Consider the following 12,303-nt stretch of genomic DNA (forward strand, 5'->3'; position numbering starts at 1 on the left):
ATTTCACTTAACTGCATGAGAGAATCTCTTTCTATATATATATTCAAGCTCATTTCCAGAGGGATGAGATTTCACTGAGCAGCAGTCTTAAGGAATATGAGGCTCGGTCGCTGCTGGCTGAGTGTCAGTGGTTTTTAAAAAGGTTTTATTGTATTGTGACCTAAAGAGAGAAGAAGAGGAAATGGACAAAGGAAAGGAGGCTGTTTGGGGATTCGACCGCCACCTTATTTCCACTTTGCTACCCACAACTATGATTGCGACGTCACCCTATGTCCCATCTTAGTTCTCTCCCAGTTTAAGCTGAGCAAACTGGTTGGCCATCTGCAGCGCCTCCTGGAGGCATTGTGTGTTCTTGCCTGTGGCCTGGGCCGACATGTCCTTGCCGCCTCCTTTGCCGTCCAGCAGGGGGCACAACTCCTGAACCCACTCGCTGGCCTTCAGCCCGCGGTTGGCCACATCCTGCGGAGGGTGGGAGGGAGAGAACATGAGGGTTACATTTGCCTTGAAGGGGTGGAACTGAAATCATTTGACTGGATGGGTAGAAATGTCACCTGGGGGACTTGACACAGGCAGGTGATCTTGCCGGCGTCCGGGTCTACGGTGAAGAGCATCGCAGCGGTCTGAGGGGAGTTCGACTTCAGCAGCTTCAGTGACTCGTTCAGGGCCTGAGGGAGGATGAGGAGGAAGGGAGGTGAGGGGACGAGGGGGAGAGAAGGAGGTGAAGAGGGAGGGACAAATGTCAAGGTCAGAACTAATGGTCCTCAGAGCTGATTTGTCCCGATGGCATGAACACAAGCTATGAGACGGCCTGAGATAACGTGCAGTACTGCAGCCATAAAGAAGGTTTCATTTATATTTGAATGGGATGCTGATGAAGTCATTGGGTTTGGCTTCTAGATTCCCACTTTTCAAAACGAGATCTGACTCCCACCTTAGCGGAGGCTCCGGTCTCCATCTCCATGACGAGCAGCGCTTGGTTTGGGCTGCTTGCTATCACCTCCTTGGTCTTCTCCAGGACTCTCTTCTGGATGTCGGCCTTGTAGTTGCGGTCCAAGTCATCCATGGTCTTCTTCAGGCCCTTTAGGGACTCCCTCATCTCGTCCTTCTTCCACTGGGAGATCATTGCCGTGCCTATCAGCTGCAGAGAGGACATGCATGTTGAGACCACGGCACAGAGTTCTGTTCTGGAGTCTTTAGAGCACGAAAAAATGATAGTCTTTACCTCGGTCATGTCGGCGATGTCTTTCTGAATGTCCTTGTTCGGGGCTGTCTGCTGCTTCACCTTGTCTCCCAGATCAGACATCGACTGGAGGAGGGCATCGGCCTTCCTCTGGGCCTGATGAGTGTGAATGACGAGGGCAAAGAGCAACACAAACGGAGAAAGAGCAACAAAGAAGTAGAGCAATGGACAGAAGAGGGAAAAGAAGATAAAAAAAGATAAAGAGGATCAAACAGCAATCGTCTAAAAATAGTAAAGATTAATTTGTCCTCAGGGCCCGGAGAGAGGGAGAAAAATGCAAAAATGCTCCTTTTTAGCTCGTAGATCACGGCGAGTCCAAAAATAGCTTTATTAAAGTTTCATCACAGGAGCGTTTTCTCACCAGGGAGGGTTTTTCTGTTCTCTCTACAACAAGTAGTCCTTTACTTTCAAACACATGCGCTGTCTTCATGCAGCCTCTTTAAGTAGGTTGGCTGAACTCTCTGGGAGTGTGGGGTGTCACATGAGCACAATGCTGGTGTGTGTGTGTGTGTGTGTGTGTGTGTGTGTGTGTGTGTGTGTGTGTGTGTGTGTGTGTGTGTGTGTGTGTGTGTGTGTGTGTGTGTGTGTGTGTCCTGACCTTCTGGGCCTCGGCGCCTGTCACAGCAACGATGCGGCGGATGCCCTTAGCGATGGCCTCCTCTGAGACGATGACAAACGGCGCGGCGTGGCCCGAGTTCTGCAGATGGCTACAGATAACAGAGACGGCGTTACACAACGGCAGGAGGCGCGTGATAAAAAGGAGGAGGAGGAGGAACACACACAGGAGTGAAAACACGACAGAACAACAGCGGCGGGAACAAGGCGCTTCTTTGATGTCGTTTTAATCCGCGGCCTCTTCAAAGACAACATCAGGAAGCACAGCGACCGTCGACTAAAGTGGAATATTTTTAAAAGCGGCACGAGGCGGTCGGACGCACAATTAAAAAGAACAAAAGCTTCGTGCAAACGTCTCCCACAGCGCTCGAGTCCGAACCTCGATTTCAACACCTGTGCACATAAAGTCCTTTTGGATTTCTGCAGGTCTATAAAAAGTTCCAGGCCTCTTCTGCACTGGGACACGGCGGTCTCACCCTGAAGACCCACAAATCCAATTTATAGTCTCCCCGTTACAGAGGCTGACACGTCTGAGCAGCGCTTCAGAGACGACTCTACGATGACGGGAAACGCCTCCTCATTACGTACACCGACACAGTAACGGAGCGTGGCACTTGTTGCTTCTCTGCTGAACTAGTTATGTAATGATGCTGTTTTACTCTCCAGCAGAATAGAATTTAGCCGCTGATAGAACGGATAGATAAAATAAAAACATGAACAGATAACAGCTCGACGGGAGGAAAAAAAGATGGGACAGACGTAATTAAAAACATGAATTACGTCCCTGTTCCATTTAGGCTGTGGTATTATTGTATTGCTGTGACACACAGATTAGAATTGGACCGTAATTCATTTAAATCAATTACACCTGCGTTTACGTGACTGCTGTGTAAAAAGGAATGCCCACATTCTCCAGTCTTGGTTAAGATCCTCGCTGCGGCGATCTGAACCTGTTGCAGACTTTAAAAATGCCAATAATAATAATAATAATAATAATAATATGACAGATGTGTGAATCTGTTTGAACAGATTTACAAATAAGAGAAAAGATGGAAAAACAAGCATCTGCGTCAAACTGCAATCAAAGGTTGCCATGGTGATTGTAACTGCCTAGTGACTCAGTTCAGTCAGTACATAGACTTTAAGTGCACCTCTCAAACTCCCGATTCCCAGACAAAAGGTTTTGGTTCGCATCCCCCCCGTCACAAGTTGTCACAAATGCCCGAGAAATGAAATAAGGCGCATCACACTCACGTTCCACCACAGAACTCAATGGAGGTGAGAGAACCAGCAGTGCTGTCGGGGTTCTCCAGCAGCTCCTCGACGGGGATGCCGATGGACACGACTCGGACGGGGTCGGGGTAGGTCTCATCAAACACGGCACGCAGGCCCTGGATGGCCTTGGCTTTTGCTAGTGGGGCATCCATAGTGTAAACTCCCTGGAAAGAGCAAGACAGCACCGTCAACGGTTAGATGTGAGTATTCATGATTAGTACTTTCATCAGTTTTCTTGCCTTCAAGTCACAACTACCATCTGTTGTGTGATTCGTTCGTGTGTATCCTGCCACCGACCTTGGCTTCCTTGATCATGGCACAAGCGATCTCCTCGGTGCGGCGGACCTCCCCCGTGCTCAGGGCTCCTTTAGCGGTGAAGTCAAATCGCAGGCGGTCGGGGGCCACCAGGGATCCCCTCTGGTCCGCCTCCCCCAAAACCCCCCGCAGGGCAAAGTTCAAGATGTGGGTGGCGGTGTGGTTGCTCATGACAGGCCTCCGACGACCCTGGAAAGAGAATACAGTTTTACCCAGGGGCCCAAGGAAATGTGTCACAAACTTGTTTTCATGTTGAACAATTTAAGTTCTCACCTCGTCTACGCGTAAGGTCACACGGTCTCCGACCTTCAGGACGCCGTAGACCGTCCCCAGATGGAGGACGTAGCCTCCTCGAACCTGCGTGTTCTTCACCGTGAACTCCATCCGCTGCAAAGAAGGAGAAGAAGAAGAGTTTACATTCTGCAGCTGGTGTGTGTTTTTTATCCTCGTTTTTTTTTTAAACAAGGGTGTCAGAAGACTTATCAAGGAAAGCAAGCGAGTCTTCACATCTTCAGCAAAATGGGTATCAGAAAGCATATCAAGACACAGACGAGAAAGAAGTGACATTTGAAGGGATTCTTTTTGACAGTGTGTCTCCTGGAAACTGACATGACGGGGTGTTCATGCCACTCGTGAGACGGGTGACAATAGATGAAAGATAATACACTTTTTTGTGTTCTTCTATCTTTTTTCTTGCACTTACATCCCCCGTGCTGTCGTCCTCTCGGACCATGTAGCCCTCGTCGTACGTCTGCCCGCCCTGCTCGGCGTAGAAGGACGTCTGGTCCAGCAGCACGCCACACTCCTGACCCGTGGTCACGCTGTCGCAGAAGGCGCTGTCGCAGAAGGCGCGGTCGCAACGCAGCGCCAGCACCGTGGCTGTCGGCTGCTCGAACTCTAGACAGACGCAAAAAAAGGTCGAGTCAGTGTGCGTGAACGAAGCGATTTGATTGAACTTAAGGTGCGTTTGTGAGAATGAGAATCACTGACGGTAGTTGCCGTTTTCCTCTGAGGTGTATTTGTATTTGAAAGAGTCGTCTGTGGCGGGTGTGTTCTTGTTGCGAAGCTCTTCGATGGCGTAGATGTCCAACATGATGTGGTCCACATCTCCTGCTCCTTTACCCTGGGACTTTAACTGCACACGCACACACACACACACACACACACACACACACACACACACACACACACACACACACACACACACACACACACACACACACACACACACACACACACACACACACACACACACACACACACACACACACACACACACACACACACACACACACACAGTTCAGTAAGAAACACAAAGTCTACACACTTTAACTTAAATGCACCGCGTGATGATCTCAGTGGAGTTGAACCATTTAAAAAGAGAAAATAACTAAAACATCTCTACAGTATTGCTGATTGTTTAAACAAAATCTATAAGTTTAAACGTATTTTAAGGCTACGTGTTCCTGATGAACTCAGATAGTGTCTAACTCCCTATGCAGCAGGGAGGCGAGCTGCAGAGAATGAATCCAGACATTAGCTCAATGATTTGTTGCACCGCAGTCTGCAGCTGCAGTAAAACCAGAATAAAAATCCCTTTATTGCAAAGTCAAATAACAGGGGATTATCACAGGCTTGTAAAGTAAATGGGGGTTTATTTAAAACAGCAGGTGCACGGCCCCTGATTCTGACTTACGGTGCAATACTGGAGAGAACGCTGACACAAGGCAAAGTGAGCGTTCCCACAGGGGGGGGGGGGGGACAAAACTCTGCTCACAGAGCACCCGAGCACCCGAGGCCACGTTCAAACAAACAAATCGGTGAGGAATCAGAACGTTTCCTTCACCTCCCTCCTCCCGTCTGCTCACCTGTGCCGCCTTCTTCTCCTCCTCGAAGGCAGCGATGTCCACCGCCATGCCTTTCTCCTCGGCGATGAGCGAGGTCAGGTCCAGAGGGAAGCCGTACGTGTCGTACAACAGCCATGCTGTGTCGCCTGGACGCACAAACAAAGAGGAGGGATGACAGAGAGATCATTTAATCTATCTGAACACATGATGTCTTACAATAAACCAGAGCTCTTCCCACTAAAATCATCAGCATGCGTGTGTTAGCGTGGCTCACCTGGAATGGTCTTGCTGTCTCCCAGGCTCATAATCTTTCTATCAAGGATCCGGCGCCCCCTGCTGAGGGTTTTGAGGAACTGCACCTCCTCCTCATTAATAACGTCCTTCACCATTTCTGGGTCTTTCTTCAACTCCGGGAAGGCATCGCCCTGGAGAATGAGAGAGGAAGAAGAGGAGGATGGAGAGCGACCTTCACACTTTCTCATATTCAATGATTACATAAAATCCTTTTACGGCCTCAACAAAAGAACAATACTTTTTGCCCAACAGATGCACAGTTGAGATGGATAGGTTTGAAAAGGAATATCTCCATGTAACAAACATGTGCAAAGGCCCAGCCTAGTGAAAAGTCAGGAAATCGCCCAGTTACAAGTTACATTATAAACCTTACCTTTAAAAGAAAAAGAAAAAAGAAGGACAAACCAGATAAAAGATCGAGACAGTACTTTTTAATCTTATATCAATGTTCTCCTCAGCAGTTCTGGACATGTGTGCTAACTTTCATCAAACTAGGAAACAACTGCCGAGTCCGTCACCGCTTTCAAAAGTCCAATACTGGAAGATTGAAAAAAAGAAGATCTCACCAGGGACTCGACCACCACATCCACCAATGAGGCAAAAAAGCCTTTTTGGGCGCCCAGCTTCTCGTGAGAATAACGGACTGCACGACGCAGGATCCTCCTCAGGACGTAGCTAAACACGACGGAAACAACAGAACGTCACAATGAAGTACATTTACTGCAAAACGCCGCACTCGTCCACGGCGTCCAAAATCCTGGAGTTGTTTTTACATTTTGGAAACACAAATCACAGTAAACATTAATTTTAGGTTTGTGTTCCCATCTCACCCTCGTCCTGTGTTGTCAGGCCGACCACCATCTGATAGGGCGATGGTGATGGTGCGGGCGTGGTCAGCCAGCACACGGTACGCCATGTCAATACCGTCGGTGTCCTCGGCACCTACTTTACCGGTATACGGCCGAGCCCCCGTACCCTGAAACAGACACAAAACAACAACAGCCATGTGTTTAACAGGATATTACTTAACACAGTGTATCGGTGTTAAATAGCTTTCAGGTCACTTCCAGTTAAACAAATCTGATTTCAGTACCTTCTGGATGGCTTCAAAGTACGGGACGAAGAGGTCAGTGTCGTAGTTGGACATCTTGTTCTGCAGTACAGACACCAGGCGCTCGAGGCCCATCCCCGTGTCGATGCTCTTCTTCGGCAGGGGCTTCAGCTCGGTCTCAGACTCTCTGAGCAGGGTGGGACCAGAAAGAAGGGTTTCAAACGCACACTCACTGATCAGTACATTCTGACGAGGTACTGTACACATTTGTAAAACAACAACAAACAAACAAAACAAACATTTATGTAGTTTTGTTCAGTTTGGATACGAGCGGTTAGTCTCCTTTTTTTCTTATCCCTTATCTCTATCATTCTTTATAAACAGCCAGCAGGGGGCGACACTGGTTGCAAAAAGAAGTCAAATTGTATAGAAGTCTATGAGAAAATGGTCCTACTTCTCTCTGCTGGCCACCAGGGGGCGACTCCTCTCTGGTTGTATAGAAGTCTATGAGAAAATGGTCCTACTTCTCTCTGCTGGCCACCAGGGGGCAACTCCTCTCTGGTTGTATAGAAGTCTATGAGAAAATGGTCCTACTTCTCTCTGCTGGCCACCAGGGGGCGACTCATCTCTGGTTGTATAGAAGTCTATGAGAAAATGGTCCTACTTCTCTCTTGATGTATTATCTCAGTAAACATTGTAAACATGAGTTTATGGTCGCAATCTCTAGTTTCAAGTCTTCTTCAATCCAGCATGATGTTCATTTAGTACATTATGGTCCATTTAGAGTCCACCAGACCAGAAAGCAGGGGATGCTTCAGGGTGTGGTTAATTTGTGTTCGGTGGAACAAAATGCAGAACGAAAGGCAATAAAACAGCAGTCTACGACCATTATATTACAGCCATCTGTCAAAGTACACACATTTTAAATCCCTTTCAGAAGCCAGATCGCCGCTTCACACGGCCAAGTGATCAGATACATAAAACCAGATGGTATGTAAACAACAGTTTAACGCTTTGGACTTCAAAACTAGTGGAAAACAGATAACAATAAAAAGGTGTCCAAATTCCAACAACACCTTGATTAGGCTTGTTTGGGTGTTTTGCTGTCACAAAGCTTGAGTACTATGAAAGGCGCTATATAAGTCCAAGTTATTATTATTATTATTAAAGCTTGTGATCACTTCTTTATATAACGCAATAATACTTAGAGTGCTAATGAATGAAGAATTCATCAATTTAACAACATATGAGTCGCATTTAAAAAGAAGAATCTCTGCAAATAGAGCTGCAAGAAGGTAGAATGGAAACTGTTTGCAGGGGACACTAATAAGTGATGCACATTATTACATGACTCATAACTGAACTTCTCGTCCAGCAAGACTTGGATAAACAGAACAACAAACAGACTTAGTTTAGTCATTTACCTGTTGAACTGGATGAACACCAGGTTCCAGATCTCCAGCACGTTGGGATCGTCCATGTTCACCAGGTGAGAGGCGTCCCTCCCTCCGATCCGGTCGAAGTGGATCTCGCTGCAGGGCCCGCAGGGGCCGGTGTCTCCCATCTCCCAGAAGTTATCCTTCATGCTGCCTGGCAGGATGCGAGCCTCCTCCATCCTGAGAGAAGCACAGCGAGCAGAGACAGGCGAGGCTTTAATCAAACCTGTTCTGTTAATGAGGCAAAACATTATCTCGGGTGACAACTAGGAGACGTGTAAAGTGTGAAAGCTATTTAGTTATTTGAGTTATGTAAGATTTGAATGTCTGTCTGTCTGCCTGATTCATTAAAATTGAATTACATGGCAGTCACAAAATGAAGAGAGACACAAGGTAAAAATCATTATTGTGTCAGCGTGAGTGTCTGTGACATTTGAGTAACAGTCGAGCCGTCTGAGGGCCAACATTCACCTTGTGTCTTTACAAAAAAACATCAGAAAGAAATCAGAAAAAGCAAAGCAGAGGCTAATCAGAGGGAGAGACGTTGAAGCGAGTAAAAACAAGTTATATAAGCATCAAAGAAAAGCCAACAGGAAAGAAAAAAAGAGACTGAAAGATCATAGAAGGTCTGACGCAAAGTGGGAAAACTCTAAATAAAATACATGAATTAAAGATACCGGAAACACCAAGGGCAAAATGTTTCATGCACTGGGACATGAAACGATACAACGATAAGATGTGATCCGAGACAAGGAGGTGATGAAACGGAGAGAGACAGAATATCTTGTAGGCTGTCGCTGTAGGCAGCCTTGTCGCTCAGTGGGACTCAGGGGGAAGAAAAAAGGCAGTTCCACAGGGGATAAACACACATTATTATGCAATTACACATCGACAGCAGCTGCTTTACAACATTCACGCAGAAAGGAAGTGTAAATTATTTGGAGATGAGGTAGAAGGAACTCCTAGGAGACAACTGCACGGTGGGGCAGTGATTGTTTATCAAAGACAGCATCCTCAAGCAGATGTCTTCACCTGAGTTCACTAATAGATTCCCAAGCTAGGCTCACCCGAGGTCGATCCAGATCTGTTTGCACTCCAAGTCTGGTTCCAGGCCTGCATCAGCATTGCCCCCGAAGTAGGTGACATACAGACGTTCTATGGAAATGCCAAACTCCTTGGTCAGCAACTCCAAGGCCATCGTGCAGGCCAGTTGCTGCAGGGGGAGATGGGATGATGCAGAATGAGACAACAGAGAGGACAAGCATACACAGCATACATCTGGTTTAGAGGCTAAAGTGAGGTAAAAAAAAACAAAAATCACATAATCTAAAATTAATGAAGCCAGTTTCTTCATGGATTCCCCTCGCTGAGTCAGCAGTGATGACAGCACAGAAACGACGAGTAGACACTCGGCACACACGGCCACCGTGTGGTGTATTGTGATGCTAATGCTACGATGTAGGAATAATAACATTCAATCCAGGCAGCAACATCTGGTTCTGAAAAGTGAAGCCAATATGAAAGTGTCTGAAACCTGCAGTCTATCTAATAGCCAGCAGGAGGAGAATCCAGATTGTATAGAAGTCACTTTATGTGTTGAGTTCATGGTCTCCATTGCCTCCATTGCTAGTTTCAAGTATTCTTCAATACAGCATGATGTTCATTTAGTCAATTGTGGTCCATTTCCAGTCAAACAGCATACTACGTACTTAACTACTTGATGATTATTATTAAAATGAGACAACACTGAGAAGTAAGACATCGTAATACCTTAAAGTAGTCACCAAAGGACCAGGAGCCCAGCATCTCGAAGAAGGTGTGGTGGTAGACATCTTTACCCACATCGTCCAGGTCGTTGTGTTTGCCTCCAGCACGGATACACTTTTGGGTGTTGGCGGCGCGACTCAGCTTGGCCATGGGGTGGGACGGGTCGATGGTGTTGAGGAAGATGGGCTTGAACTAAGACAACAGGGTGCAGAGAGCAAATTTGTGAGGTGCGTTCAACTGAAAGTTTGCTACATGAATCTGAGAAATACATAAAAAGATCCATCCTGAAGGAGGGAGGGACAGCTGTGTTTTGAAGCAATGCGAGGAGAAGCATGGTGTACCTGGTTCATGCCGGCGTTGGCGAAGAGCAGCGTGGGGTCGTCCAACGGGATGGTGGCTGACGAGTGGACGTACTTGTGCTCATAGCCGCGGAAGAAGTCAATGAACTTCTCGCGGATTTGAGCTGCACTCAAAGAGGAGTCCATTCTGAATCAGTCGTCTGATGAAAAATACACACACAAAAAGAACATTAATAGTGTGGCCATTTTTTTCAGTTCCGTGTCCTGGTGCCTATAACTGTGTTCCAACCTGAAAACTTTTATGTAAATGAATAATACTGCTAAGAGCGTGGCTAATATGACCTGCTAGTTATTGCATTTCTTTCAGTTTGTAAGTGGCGTGTACTAGCAAGCTTCCTTAGCAGAAATGTTCTGCTCTGTCATTTCCCTCCAGCAAAATGTCCACTTTGGCTCTGCTGATAAACCAAAGAAGACAACTCAGGAATCCAGTGAAGCAGGTGTGTGCTTACACGCTGCAGGGCACCGCTATCGAACTGAGAACAGCTTTGGATTAGACTGTGTTTCAACATAGCATTGTTGACTGCTGTAGCGCGTCAACACCAAATCTCTCAATCCACGGACGATTCACACAAAAGCCTAAGGCTTGAACGCATTCAAGGTAGCCATTACTGCTCACACACAAAGTGTAAGTGTGTGTGTGTGTGTGTGTGGGGGGGGGGGGAGCCAAGAAGGAAGGCAGGCAGGAAAAAGTTACTTTAGTCTCGTCAATGGGGCACGACCAAAGAGACATTTATTGCATCGAGCAAAATTAAGGCCATTGAGAATTTGCTGTACCATAACTACAGTATCAATGGTGTCTATAATAATATATGTATATATATAATATTACATAATAATAATAATAATAATAATAATATAATATATATATAAATAAATAAATAAAAGGCAGCACAGTAGAATTCCCATCAGTGGACTCATTCATAAACTAGCTGGCAAAGGAAACCAGCTGGTGCCTTCAGCTCTCTGGGGATCCAGCAAGCGGACAGTAAACAGCCACAGTCCCCATCCTGACTACCAGAACACCGCACTGGCAACCCGGAGATACCGTGGAGACATCGGGGGTGATGGGATGGAAAGTTCCACCTCCAAACTAGTTTGTTGTTGTTGTGATGCAGATGAGACTTTACAACAACAACAAAGAGGGACAGCAAACATACAATGGCTGACAACATGGCAGGGACAAGTGGCCACTGGTTTTAATCTGTAATCAGGAAACTGAGAAAGAGCTCAGGTACATTCGGAGGATATAGACTCTAATTAGTTGCATCCGCAGGTGTAACGTGGCGACATGACCTGTGCTGTAAACAAGCGCCCAGACGGCGGCGACCCAAACAACATAACGCGGATAAGTCGCGTCGGACATCTCTCCTAAAACACTGCATCTAAAAGCCGGCAATGCGGCATTAACGGCTGGTTGTAAACCGCCGTGTTGAGCAGAGGCGAAACTAGCCTAACGAGCTGACGTTAGCAACCGAAACGTTAGCCAGACAGGCTACCTCGGCATGTTCCGGTCTGAGAGAGACATCTGTCAAAGAAACCCAACTTTATTGAGTGATACGTTACACGGTATTTATTGCGACAGCGTCTGAGCGAAGGATAATACTCACAGAAGTAGCTATTCTCGCTGAATGACTCGGTTACTGCTCCCAGTCTGACACTTCACCGCTTCAGCCCACGCCGCTCGACCAAAAGGGAAAAACGCAGCCAGTCGACACGCCCATGCAAGTAGCCCATTGGTCAGAACGCACCGCTACGTCACAAAATATAAATTCCTATTGGGCAATTCTACTGTCAATCTTGGCTAGAGCCCGCCACCTCAGCCGTACGAACTTCCCTGCCATGGCTGATGCAATGTGACATCGGTATATATTTGCTTTGCTTGATAACAAATTATATAAATAAAATTGCACATATTCGTGAATAAAAATTGAATTAAAAATGTATCGTTAACAATAGTTTCTGGTCATTATAGATATTAGTTTGGGTGTTTTAGTTACCAGAATTCATAAATATAGTTTTTTATAATTTGTGATAACATAATGGTAATGCAATACAATTGATTAATATTGCAGCTGTACTATATTTTATTTTTTTCTGACGCAAA

At 46.4% G+C, this 12,303-nt stretch overlaps 1 protein-coding gene across 1 annotated transcript; it reads right to left on the reverse strand.

Annotated features, from left to right (window-relative positions):
* Positions 1-242: 242 nt before the first annotated feature.
* aars1 (alanyl-tRNA synthetase 1) lies at positions 243-11,928 on the reverse strand. Its single transcript, XM_084017761.1, has 20 exons — positions 11,807-11,928; positions 10,182-10,339; positions 9,844-10,032; positions 9,141-9,286; positions 8,062-8,253; positions 6,680-6,824; positions 6,417-6,562; positions 6,153-6,261; positions 5,567-5,717; positions 5,314-5,438; positions 4,436-4,580; positions 4,149-4,342; positions 3,719-3,832; positions 3,428-3,634; positions 3,110-3,294; positions 1,839-1,947; positions 1,223-1,336; positions 932-1,138; positions 552-665; positions 243-459 (listed from the first exon to the last, which is right to left on the reverse strand). The coding sequence occupies exons 2-20, from the start codon at positions 10,323-10,325 to the stop codon at positions 280-282; spliced, it is 2,916 nt and encodes a 971-aa protein (XP_083873887.1). The 5' UTR covers positions 10,326-10,339; positions 11,807-11,928; the 3' UTR covers positions 243-279.
* Positions 11,929-12,303: the final 375 nt, after the last annotated feature.

The sequence above is a fragment of the Eutrigla gurnardus genome (assembly GCF_963514095.1).
Source record: "Eutrigla gurnardus genome assembly, chromosome: 9".
Taxonomy (NCBI): domain Eukaryota; kingdom Metazoa; phylum Chordata; class Actinopteri; order Perciformes; family Triglidae; genus Eutrigla; species Eutrigla gurnardus.